The sequence below is a fragment of the Urocampus carinirostris genome, chromosome 7 (assembly GCF_059441175.1).
Source record: "Urocampus carinirostris isolate Australia breed hairy pipefish chromosome 7, RoL_Ucar_1.0, whole genome shotgun sequence".
Classification (NCBI taxonomy): Eukaryota; Metazoa; Chordata; class Actinopteri; order Syngnathiformes; family Syngnathidae; genus Urocampus; species Urocampus carinirostris.
In genome coordinates, this window is record NC_142355.1 from 19612100 (window position 1) to 19625034 (window position 12935).

At 38.4% G+C, this 12935-nt stretch overlaps 1 protein-coding gene across 4 annotated transcripts in view; it reads right to left on the reverse strand.

Annotated features, from left to right (window-relative positions):
• hps5 (HPS5 biogenesis of lysosomal organelles complex 2 subunit 2) overlaps nt 1-12140 on the reverse strand; it is a 27008-nt gene extending 14868 nt beyond the window's left edge. The window contains exons 1-12 of one of the 4 annotated variants that reach the window (XM_088340033.1): nt 11980-12140; nt 7586-7810; nt 7298-7408; nt 6179-6243; nt 5927-6119; nt 4512-4642; nt 4226-4444; nt 4076-4147; nt 3003-3091; nt 2759-2937; nt 1624-1782; nt 553-712 (exon numbers count right to left, since the gene is read on the reverse strand). In XM_088340033.1, the coding sequence (XP_088196159.1) occupies nt 553-712; nt 1624-1782; nt 2759-2937; nt 3003-3091; nt 4076-4147; nt 4226-4444; nt 4512-4642; nt 5927-6119; nt 6179-6243; nt 7298-7408; nt 7586-7693 (1486 nt within the window). In that variant the 5' untranslated portion in view covers nt 7694-7810; nt 11980-12140. Of the gene's footprint in view, nt 1-552; nt 713-1623; nt 1783-2758; nt 2938-3002; nt 3092-4075; nt 4148-4225; nt 4445-4511; nt 4643-5926; nt 6120-6178; nt 6244-7297; nt 7409-7585; nt 7811-11432; nt 11663-11979 lie in introns of those variants that run through there. The other 3 variants (XM_088340036.1, XM_088340034.1, XM_088340035.1) reach the window with 3 other exon arrangements.
• Nucleotides 12141-12935: the final 795 nt, after the last annotated feature.

Here is a 12935-nt window from a genome sequence, read left to right on the forward strand (position 1 = left end):
AGACTTTTTAAGACCTTTTAATGCCTTGTGAAATTAAATTTAAGACCAAGTTGAAAAAAAACAAACAAAACAAGAAAACACAATTATTTCTTGCACACATTACATCGTGCCTGGTACCTGTACCTGACACAGCTTTCAGCCATGGCTAAAGACGTTCGCCAGACTGGCACTTCTCATTAAATTCACGCTTTTCCATGCTCTGTAGTTGCTATGCGTATCGAAGGTATACCTAGAGTGGTAGACCTAAGACATGAGTCTGCTCTAAAAAGCCTGACTGAAACCACATCACCGTTTTGATATTTACGTTATTGTGGTCATGCGATGTTTCCACAAGAGGTAAATCGCTGAATGATTAAAAAAAAGAAATTTTTAAGACTTTAGATAATTGGATTTAAGACATTTTTATGCTAATTGAGGCCTTATTTTTAGAATCGTGAATTCAATGTCTCTTAAGACTTTTCAAGGATCTGCGGGAACCCTGGTACAGTAAATTGATTTCCTAAGAAAATAATTAAAAAGAAATGTAATTATTTAATGAAAGTGTCTCCCTACCCTGATCCACTTGCTCTTCATCCTGTGCAAAACTGAACTCTTTGAGGCGCTCCTCCTCCGACGTGGACGGATTGAGGAGGGAGCTCGTCTCGTCGTCTGACTGGCTGCCTCGTCGACTGATTACCCGGTAGATCCCGCAGTCCAGGACGTTGAAGCTTTCCTGAGGTTTTGAAAGAAGCGGCCCAAATGATAAAAGATCATGTGAGGGCTGGGATGTGAACTTGCAGGCAAAATATAATTCATGCGTTTGTTACTTCTCGTCTCGTTTACAGTGATGTATTATTATCGGGTCTCCCACTGTCTGGCATCTTAAGTTTGCAGCTGGTATATAATGTGACTGCAAGACTTTTCATATTACCCCAATTTAGCTGACTTGCACTGGCTCCCATTCCATTTAAAATGCAACTTTAAGGTTATGTGAAAAACTACAAAAGTTTGCCCAATATTTTTGATTTAGTCATGCCCTTGGAAAATATTGGTCTATTTGTAATTCCAAGAGCCAAGAAAAAATCCACAGGCTTGAGAGGATCTTCATTGCTGCTTCTGTTAAGCGGAATGCTCTGCCATCAGGAAAAAGATGTGCAACCTAGGTCACACATACATGTTCTATAGCTTATGATTGACACGATTGTTTACTTGCCTATTCTTGTTACCTGGTCGGTGAATCAGTGAACGAGGACCTGATGGATGCCATAATTGGGAGCCTACTGTGTGGGAAGCTTTGTCGTTGCAGTCTTGGACTTCTTGCACAATTTTAGTTCTTACTTGTGTTTATTGTTGATGATGATGACTGCGTTTTGTCTATTGGTACTCATGCAACATCCACTGCAGTCTAGACATCCTGGAAAGGGTATTACCTCATGTGTGACCACTTCTTGAGGTTTCATTAATTATTTTAGTGGCCCATATACCAGGAGAGGTTATAACAGTGGCCTATGCAGCCTTTTGAGACTTTGTGATTAAGGGCTGTACAAATATATGTACTTGACTTCACTTAATGAGAATTTTTTAACTAAATTGTGAATGCTTTGGAAGCATCACCAAGTGTACGGGAGCGTGCTTTTCACATACGTGGGAGGAGATGCTGCTCCGGCGGCTGCTGCAGGCGGAATCAAGCGGCTCCAGCTTGGCGATAACTTCATCCAATTGGCCAATCAAATCGGGGTGAGAAGTGAAACTGAGCTGGGAGCGGAGGTGTTCCAGGCGCTCGACGGGTATTGATTTTCTGGCCTGAATTCAAAGGAAACAAGATTTAAGTTTAGAAATGCCGATAGATCACATACATTTAGCAAGACGGAATAGCTGCACTGCTTGGCACTACCAAATTTTGATTGCATTAACATGAAATTCATATTTAGTTTGTTTTGTCTTTAAAACAAGATCATTATTTTTTTCTAAATTTTAGAATTTTTTTTCTACATTTTTAAAAACGTTATTAGAGCGTTATCCAGCCAATCAAAAAAATTGGAGAGGCAGAAACTCGTGAAGAAGTCAGGTTAGTTTTTGTATAACTTATTTCATCAGTTATGAAAATTTCAAGAAAGTATTTTTAACATCATAAACTGAATATTAGTAAAGTTTCATCAAGCGGAGGAGGCACATTGAATAACCACCAGCACGATAATTGTAAAATATATGTTTAAACTTTGTACTGTTTAAAATGGTTAAAAATATGCTTAAAAACAAAAGGTCAATAGAATTACTGAACAAAAATGCATACAATTTTTAACTTTTTAACAAGCTATTCACCTTAAGTTAAGTTTCAGTTTGCTATTGTGTGTTTACAACGACTTTATATTAAATATCATTGATATTAGCCCCCAATTTAGTTTCTTACTTCATTTAACTACTGTACTGTACTTTAATCCAGCCAATATGATGGTGTTTTGCACAGCGCCTACCTGCTTATTGGGGGCATTAGGGATTCAGTGTCTTGCCCAAGGACACTTCGACAAATAACACGGAGGAGCCAGGAATCGAACCTGCAACCACTTGATCCCAAGAAGAGCGCTCTAACTCCTGAGCTAATGCCACCCTAGGGGTATTTCTTTCAAAGATGATACTTTTTTAATGATAGACACTCATAAGCTCTGAGTTTTGATCAGATGTTCATATCAAGAAAAAGAGGTCACGTTTTGTGCCCCCTAAACAGGGGACTCCATTGAAAGACGAGCCCAAAACAGTCTTTGAATAAAATCAGCCGTACTCGACTGATGCAGATGGCGTGCGGGAACATGCAGCAGACAAACGTTGCCAGAGTCCAGGACTCCCGTCGAAGGAGCCGTTCCACGCAGCGTTCTGCGGACAACAGTGAAAGATGCGAGAGACGGCCGCCGGCGTGCAGACAGAAGAGCTCGTTGCGGTACACGGCGATCTCCGCAACGTCTGCAACACACAAAAGAGGCTGGATCGTCTCATTTTCTGTAATTATTCTCATCAATACGAGTCACCTTTGAGCTCCGTCCAGAGAAGAACTTGGCCATTGTGAGGTGTGAAAATATAAATGGCGGAATCAGTCCAGGTAAGCAAGTTTTGGTCTCTATTCAACAAAAACATAATGGATGATTCAGTCAAAACTGTAAATAAAATACTGCACATTCTGGAGTACAGTGCACACCTGATTAAATGCCACATGCTCAAATTTAAGAACTCAATTTTGTCTCTTTACAAGCCGCACTGGATTTTAAGTCACAGGGTTAAACAGCCATAAAAAAATAACTTAATTACATCCATTTCTCACACTTTAAACCAGCAGCGCACCTTGCACCAATAGCGTGGGGATGCCCTTTTCGGCTGCATCATTTTATGTTCTGCTCCAAGTTTTTTACGTCACGTGTTTTCGGATCATGTAACCATTCAAAATGGCGATCACAAATATTTATTACTCTGCTAATGAGAGCTGCGTCGGGTAAAATAAGAGCCCCGTATTTTTAAGACGATGACATCAAGGAAAGCAGTCATACTGTGGAGAATAGTGCCAGATTGCAACACAAATTTGTCTTTCTGGTGGTAGCCATGGTAATGGACCAAATAGCCTTCCCTTGTTTTTGTTTCTCAAGGACTAAAGGAAACATCAGTGACCTGACATTGATGCAGAGGATACAGAAATAGAAGTTTAGCGTTTTGGATTTATAACTTCTATTGCTATTCAAAATTGAGGACCTGATTTGTGGGCAAAAAAGATGAAATATCTTGAGTATGTTGTAAAGATTGAACAAAGTACTGTCAAATCTCCCATTTTGCTCTTGTTATGCATTATATGAAAAATGTCAGCAAAACAGGGATTAAATGAACTCGAAAGCAATCATAAATGTTTCCAGACGTCACTGTAGTGTTTTGTATTTAGAGCACATGCGTTGTGGAAAAGAGCAACTTTCTGTTTCCACGATGCCACCACAAAAATAATAATAATAATAATAATATACATCGTATTAAACCCGCAGGGTTTCAAACGTAGCAAAATTGTAGCAGCTTGTAGTCCGGAATTTACGGTACAATTAAATAAAATAAACATTACTCTTACCCGAAAAACTGCAGTTTTGGGAATGCAATTGACTGGGGGCTCTTCTGGCCCGGATTGTATTGTGGCTCATTTCTGTAGGCATCAAAACATTTTTTTAAGGCTTGTATTTTTTCCAAGCAATTAACTTCCCCTGAATTCGAAGTGGATTACCTGAATGTGATAAGAGGTAGGGGAGGGCAGTTGAGCACCTGCTTAAACTGTTGCGTGCTTAAAACCTCGCCATTAAAGCTGGCTTCCCATATCCGAGAGCCCGGTCGTGCGCAGTAGAGCAGTGGGGGCTGGCCCACCAACATTCCTTTGTTTTGAGGGAAAAAACAAGCTCCGTACTCCCCGTCACGCTCCTTGTTCCCCACGCGCCAAAACTTCTCCCTGGCCACATCACACAGAAAGCATTAAAATTGATTTTTTTTTAAGAGGTAATCAATCACAAACTCGCCTCTCTGTATCACAGAGGTAACATCGGCTCAGTGAAGACACAAGCAGCCGACCCTCCTGGTAGCCGAGCTGAACCACTTTGGAGTCGACAGTGGTGACAGTCTGAACAGGAAACATAACGAATCCTGAACCCTGGACAAAAAAAAAAACACCACACAAATATTTTATTCATTAAATATTCAGCTCGATTGTTTCACTAAATAGTAAAAAGATCTTCATATATATTTTTACACGTTAGAAAATAATTTGTAGTTCATTCAGTAAGTCTTATTTTAAAAATCAAACGCTTCTACCTGCAAGCCAGCAAAAAAAAATTGAACTTCTCGACCTGCTAAACATGCTCTGGAGCCAAAAGCAGGTCTTTGGTGCTCCTTTACAGTTTTTCATAAATATTTGATATTGGAAAAATAAATGGTCACTATAAGACAGAACCGGACGGGTCTTTGCCGCTCCCTTTTGGCTACGAGGCACTTTTTCAAAAATATTTGACCAAAATAGTTTTATAGGACAGAATCGGAAGGCAAATGCAGTTTTTCCAAACCAGCTGAGAGCTATCTAAATTCAAGACATTGAAGAATTTTTAAATGCCTTTAGGAATAAATTTAAAGTCGAGAAAAAAAAACACAGAATAGAAATTATACAAAAAAAAATATTTCTTGCACACAGTACATCATTCCTCGCAACATTGCCTGGCACAACTTTTAGCCATGTCGAAAAATGCTTAATCGGACAGCCACCTCCACTTAAATTGAAGCGCTCCCATGGTCAAGGAAACCTTTCTATGTGTATTTTGTGTAGACCTAAGACATGAGTCTGCTCTGAAAGGCTCGACTGAAACCTCATCACCGTTTTGATAATTCCGTTATGGTGTTCACGCGATGTTGCCACGAAAGTAAATCGCGAATAATTAAATACAAACAATTGATAAATGTTACTTACTTTTTTCAGTTAAAATAAAAATTTTATTAATGTGTTCACATTTTAAGACATTTTATGCCAATCAAGGCCTTATTTATAGAATAATGAATTCAATGCCTATTAAGATTTTTCTAGGCTCCACGGAAACTCAGAAAACGTTCACATAATGGTGTCAAAGTATCATGTAAAGTTGATCGTGTCCTTAATCCGCAAAATTATTTTAAAAATTAGAATTTGACAGTAAAGATGTTATTTGGGGGAAAAAAACATGTTCATAGAGTACAGTATTTTTATTTGCGAAACAAATATTTTAGCCTGGAAATTGTTTGTTTTTTTTCTTGAGTAATAATGAAAAAGGAATATATAAATAAATAAAGGTTTTCTACATCAAGAGTTTTGACTTTTGGCCGTTTCTGGAATTGAAACCTCGCAAAAAAACGAGGGATTGACTGTATTCTGAACAGATTAACATTAAATCATGGAATGCAGATACTATACCTTTCCCATCTTGGACGATCCCGCCCGTAGAAATGACACTTTGCCTGCCGAATCGCCGACAAAAACCTTGAGCGTGTTTGTGTCCCAACAAAGCGCAGTGATGTCCTGGCCTCGGTGCTCCCAGGAAACGCTCACTCTCTCCGGACGTCCACGCCGCTCCAGCTGCAGCTCCCACACCACCACCAGACCCTGACTGGAATGCACATTTTACGTCAGAAAGGGGAAACTGCACCTCATGATTTGCGATTTTACCTCGTCGCAGCAGCAATGAAGTCTTCATCGTGGGGACAGCAGGACACTTGAGTGATAGAACCTTCCTGAAAAGCAGGTTGTGTCAATGATCCAGGAATGACTTTCATCAATTAGGACAGTAGTTCTTAACCTTTTTCGTATCATACACTTGGTGAAATATTTTGTTCAGCCAGTTATCTCCTAAACCAGGAGTGGACGAACTTATACATACTGATGTCAGTAAATAGGTGTCACGTTATGTAAGGTTTATTATCGCTTAATAAGAGGAATGGCGAACATTATTAAGGGCTGAGATTGGCAGGTATGTAACTGATATTTTAAAGTGAATAGAATAGAATAGAATATAATATACCTTTATTGTCATTGTTACAACATGGGATATATTGTGACAACGAAATTGGACGTGGCACTCCAGTTCCACATTTTACATTGAGGATAAGGAAAACAAAGAGATAAAGGAACAAAGAAGATGTTTGTACTGTCCTTGTTGTATAGGCTTTGTTTTCCTCCGGAGGGGGGGTGTATGAGGGGGTGAGGGACAGACTGAGATGGGCGTATCCAACTAGATGTTTGATCTTACTGTCCACACGGTCCAGTGTTTTTTTCCCTAATTGCTCAGTCCACGTATTGAATGAATTTGGGAAGTACAGTCCTTAAACATGCCCGATTAAAGTCGCCGGCGACGATAAAAGCTCCGTCGGGGTGTGCAAGCTGCTGTTTATTGATATCAGCGGGCAGGAGATTTAGCGCTATGCTAACATTAGCATCCGGTGGAACGTAAACAGCAAGCACAATGACCACAGTTAGCTCTCTCGGTAGATAGAAGGGTCTACACGATACTGCTAGAAACTCTATATCGAGTGAGCAGTGTGTGTCAATGATTCGGCTGTTATTGTAGCGCATAGTCCCCCACCCCTGTTTTTACCGGAATAGACGTCTAATTCAACATTTATTTTATGAACAATTCTTGTTTTTACAGGCCTAAAATAATGACATCCTTTAATAATTAATTCTAATGAATATAATATAAAGCCTACCCCTGGACTAGCCTCAAGTACCCTTAGTTTGAGAAGAACTGAATATCGTTTAAAGTATTGTCAAAAATGAGTCCCATTTTACCTTATGGGTAAGAATAAGCCTTTGTTTCCAGCCTTCCCTCTGAATGAGGTGCAGTCCTCCAGCCGAAGTTCCCAACGCCAGCCATTTCCTCGACACAGCCAAACATGTGCACTGAAAAACAACACGTAGGAAAGCACTGCTCACCCTATGTCTAATTCTTGTAGAGATTAAGAATAATGGGTGGATATCTGACAGTCAGTACGTGGAAATGTCCTAATGACCAAAACTAGTTTTTTGAATAGTCACATTTTTAGATAGTCTTAGCTGGATTGCTCACATTGCATGTACCTTGAGCCTTCCGGAATCCAAGCGCAGTGTGGAGAGGAGAGGGTCGAGGCAGTCGAACTCGGCCAGTACATGACTGTGGACGTCTGGCACGGCAGAAATTCTCGGCATCTTCCCTCACGGTCTTTTGCAATTGCGAGACATCCACACAGTCAGCCTGTTGCAATCACGTTTGTGCTTGGTCACGGAAACTGTGGCATCATATGACTCTCAGCAGGCATCTTAAGTCTTTCAAATTGGACAGACATGACTTTAGTTATACAAGTTTAAACCGATGAAGACAGAGAGAAAAATGTTGATTTGAAAAAGGAATTTACAAAAAAAAAAACATTTATAAAACATAAACAATAACAATTAAATCATGCCCTTAATTTTAAACCGGAATTATTATATCTATTTGAATAATAGTGCAGCTTAAGTGTGTGAATATCTTATCGCGCCATTATTTCTGATGCCAAAACAACAAACTTGTCATCAGGAATTATAATGCGAAAGCCTAAATTTGTTTTGGAACAAATGAATGTGATCATGCATTCCCTAAGGCTGCTTAAAGAACCTGATTTCAAAATGATACGGATTGCTTGATTTTAGAGGAAAAGCCAGAAGTATTTGCCAAACTCACAGTCTGTGATTTTGGTGTTTAGATATCAACTTGTGCCTTAAACATACACTAGGGGGAAATCATCAAGGACTAAAAAAAAGTTTGTTTCTGAAGTAAATTGGCTGGCACCATGCTACGTACTTCAAGAGTTTGAGTGTCGTTTTGAGAATTCAATCAAATTTAAATTGGCATATAGTAATATGCCTGTCATCATTTATTATTTTATATCATACCTTTAGAGTAAGTGTAAGAGAAATTATGGTCTAAATGTGCCTTTATACTCTTATACCCAACATATACTTTTATACTCTTATATCTTTATACGTTTATATTTCTATAGTGCTCAATAATGTGAGGTTTTCCGATTTTGCAAACCCTTCAAGGTCAAGAGAATACTTTCTCTCGCACCAAGTGATGTGCCTCTGACTAAAAAGCTACAACTTGAAGGCCACTATGAGGCCTGCTAGCTGGTTAATCAAGATGAGTTTGCCTCCTGCATTCCAAGCCACTCGAAAGCTTGTTTTTCTTCTCAGAGGGACGCATTGTTTCATTATCCCTATTGCTCATTCATTATACTCCCATGTATTCTAGCGACCAACATTATAAACTGCATTGTGATTCCTGTGTAAAACAATCAGATCAATTACCTGTGTTCGTATAAATCAATCAGATGTGTAGTTTCCTTTTTGTGTTTCCCAATAGATGAGCCTCCTCAAAAACCTAAATCTCCGACTCACAGCGTGTTCTTTTCTTCATTTTACTGCAATCTCAAGTTTTAACCTTGACAGTAAGTTAGCGCAAAATAGGTATTTTATTCATATCGTTATTTCATGTTTAATTTTCAGCTACGAATTTCACATTTTCCGTTTTGACCGTAAAATTTCATTACATATTTCATGTTTGGGCTTTTTATTTGGGCAAAGCAGAAACACAACATTAACGAATAATTATGGGAAGGAAATTTAATACATACTGATGTGCCGAAGGGAGTAAGATGGAGCAGAAGCTTTTAAGTGTCTATCCTATTCCATTTTTTCCCTGCAGTAAAGCCATACTCAAAATCAAAACAAGAATACCCTGCCCTACAAAAAAAAAACAAAAAAACACTTCTGGCAGTATCACTAGCGAATCATAGAACACCTTATACCTAAAGAAACTCCTGCTATATTAAATGTCTTTAGCATATTTTATAAAAATAAGAGTATTATTTTTTAATTGATTTCATAATATGATGAAAATAATCTAGTACAGTGAAATAAAAAGCTATAGTCCTACCCGCCAACTCTATTCCCTGTCTTTATACGTTGTTTTGATCTTGTCAAATTGTGTACGCCGTGTTACGATTACTGTATGGGATTTTTTTTAAATATACTGCTACGTACGGTATAATAAGCAACACGAAATTTACTGCAAGTGGGGAAAGAAATAAGAAAGATGCTGAAATAATTGATTATGTTATTTAGTTGACAAATACAATAAACTTGCTTTGCATTATGTTGGTTTGGATTGGTTGGATCCCTTAACCACTGGGGTTGTAAGGGCACCATTGCTTGTGGTGTGTCTTGGGCAAGTACAGCCTTGTGGCGACCGTCCCTCTCCAGGCCAACATATGTGCCGTATTTTCCGCACTATAAGGCGCACCTAAAAGCCTTTATTTTTTTCTAAAGTGACCATGCGCCTTATAATACAGTGCGCCTTAAATATGGATCAATATTAAGTTGCAAAGTTTTGCAACTAAGGCAAGCAGCCGCCGACTAGATTTTCCCCCGAAGGCGAAGTAGTCCGAGGTGTATGCTGGGATTTATATACACCGGTGTTTTATTTCCTAACCAATGTGTCAATCATCATTTGAATCAGTCACTATTGGCTAAAGTTATTCGAAGGTAAAGGGGGCGGATCCTTTTTACCATTTACAGGCTCGCATAGGCTAAAGGGGCGAAACAAAGCCTGCAATTGGCCGGAAAAGATGAATGTGAATCACAGGTTGGGTTGCACTACGGCATAGAGAAAACATTTTTTTAACTATTCTGTATTTGTAAATATTTTGCTCTCCTGGATTTACTACACTCACGGTTGTAAGAAGACCATGGTTACGTATTATTATTGAACGTGATGTCTGCAAGAGAACTTAGGTGAGCTATGCGGCTTTATATTTCCCCGGTATCTTGTTTTAGAACGATCTTGATGTTTCTGTGATGAGTCTATTTTTAAACTAAATTAAATTCAAAGTATTTGTCATATGCACAGTAAGGAAACCCGTTTCAGTGCACAATAAAATTCTTACTTTGCTGTCCACACAGTTGCCAGCAAAAAATAAAATGGAAACTAAGAAATGTTTGGCATTTCTTGAATTCCAAGACTTTAACCTTCCGAATGATATTTGGAACGATGCATTTGAGTGATTGGTGACATCGTACAGAGACTGTTTCCGTACATGTCTGAGAAAATGTATTTAATTCTTTGCAAGCTTTCGGAATGTTAAGGGGGTAATAAGTTTCACTGAACTAGCTGACTGTTTTGTCGACGTTCCCATTGTAGCGCCTTATAATCCGGTGTGCCTTATGTATGGAAAATATAGGACCAAAAACTATTTTTTGGGGGTGCGCCCTATAACCCGGTGCGCCTTATAGTGCGGAAAATACGGTACCTTTGTTTGAATTCTACATGGTCTGTCTGGCTGTGAGTAAATAGGTGCTATGTTGTTTTTGTAAATGTAAATGGAATGCATTTATATAGCGCTTTTCAAGTCCCTAAATATTTCCTAAAGCGCTTTACGATACTTTACACTTTACCCACACACTCACACACCGGGTAGGGAGTCAGCCATGCAAGGTTCCTACTTGCTTATCAGTGCAGTAAGGATTCAGTGTCTTGCCCAAGGGCACTTTGACAGGTTTGCTTAATAAGGGGAATTGCAATCATGAACAGCGCTGACAAAAAGTTGAGGTTGACAGGTATGCTTATTTATCATTTGGTAGCCTACTTTTTTGGCAAGTCAGTTCAAAATTAGTATTTCGTTTTTATTATTATTTTTTCCAGTGCCTCAATTTATTTTCAAAATAATATTCAGCTTAAGAGTCACATAGGACATGCCATATTATGATGAAAAATGAGTGCGGTGAAATGAGAAGCTAAATCACCTTTTCAAATTTGATTTATTTGAGGGGACTTTCCGTTTTCTGGCAAGCAATGAATCAAAAATATAAATACAGTTTTCGTGCTTTATTATCCAAAATAAACGTTTCTTACCTCGCTACGGGAGAAATAACAGTAAACCGAGCATCTCCTTTCGTCACGTGACTGCACCAGGAAGTATTGTACAAAACTGCAGTAAACTTGCAGAAAGTGACATCAAATCATTCAACTTTAGTCACTTTGATTAAATAACCGTTATCAAAAGCCATCACAGTGATTATTATGTTAAACAGATAACGCCTTTGGCTAACTTTCGTCGATTAGCGGCACTCTCGCTAGCAAACACCCAAAGGGGCGAGTCGGTCACGAGACCACGCACGTATGTTGACCCTGAAAATAAACGTTTAAATCTTAACCAAACAAAAGATTAACGGAAGTTCACCTCGCCCTTTATCGAAAGAATCTTAATTGTTCGACATTTTATCACGAACCTAATGTTTATAAACGATAGCAACACGCTAGTTGTTTTCGCTCTGGTGGTCGCTCATTTAAGAAAAATACTGAATTGCAGAGCGTATAAAGGACTAACACGCATTTTGCAGCTACTTTTATACCTCGTGTTTTTATTTAGAACTTTTGTTGATTTAGAAAGTCTCTTTACCGTGGGAGCTGCAACCGTGTGGACAACCGGCGAAGTGTCGACTGCCTGAACGCGTGCAAACCGCTGAGTGTTTTAATTTGAATGGATGCAAAACGTGCCTTGTTATTTGCGACAATTATTAAAGCAGGAAAATAAATCCATCAATTACATACCCGTAAACCTGACCCAATTGCTCCCCTTAATAATAATAGCAGTCCCCCTATTAGCCAATTATAAACATTACACACACAACGCGGGACCTATTTACTCGCAGCAAGACAGACTGTAGAATAAAAACAAATGTACTTTGTGTTGAGACGTTTTTCCAAATAACAAAAAAACAATTCTCTCAGGATCCATTATTCGGCGTTGCCTATTATTCGCAGCAGGTTGCTTAAAGGGACAATGTGATATTTGACCACTAGATGTCGCTGCATTGTGTAGTGTAACAGAAAAAAACGAGTGCTAAAGTAGTGCAAGGACGAATACAAACTTCAGAGATTCAGAGTGAACATAATTCTCTCACTTTTGCTCAAACTTTTGCAAACAAGAGACAACAGAAAAAAAAGAAATCAAAAGAAAATCAAACTGGTAAAATAAGGTGAAAAAAGAAGAGAAAGGAAATATAAGGAAACAATAGAAAAACATAGAATAGAAATAGAAGAAAAAAATAAACAAAGAAAGTTGGAAAAAGGAAAGCCAAAAATTAAAAAATGAAAAAAAAAAAGATGAGAAACAGAAAAAAAAGTAAAAATATAGAAAATAAAGAGAAAAAGTACAAAAAACAAAGTTTGTTGAAGGTACCCGAAGCAGAAAGATTACCACTAATCATGTCAGCTTCATCTTGTCAAAGAAATGCCAATTTCTCAACCTACAACTATTAAAAATGCATGTTTATATAGTAGCTAATATATTTTTGTTTGAATCAAAATTGTGTTTCTATGCCTTTTTTACCACTAGGAAGCACTAAATACACA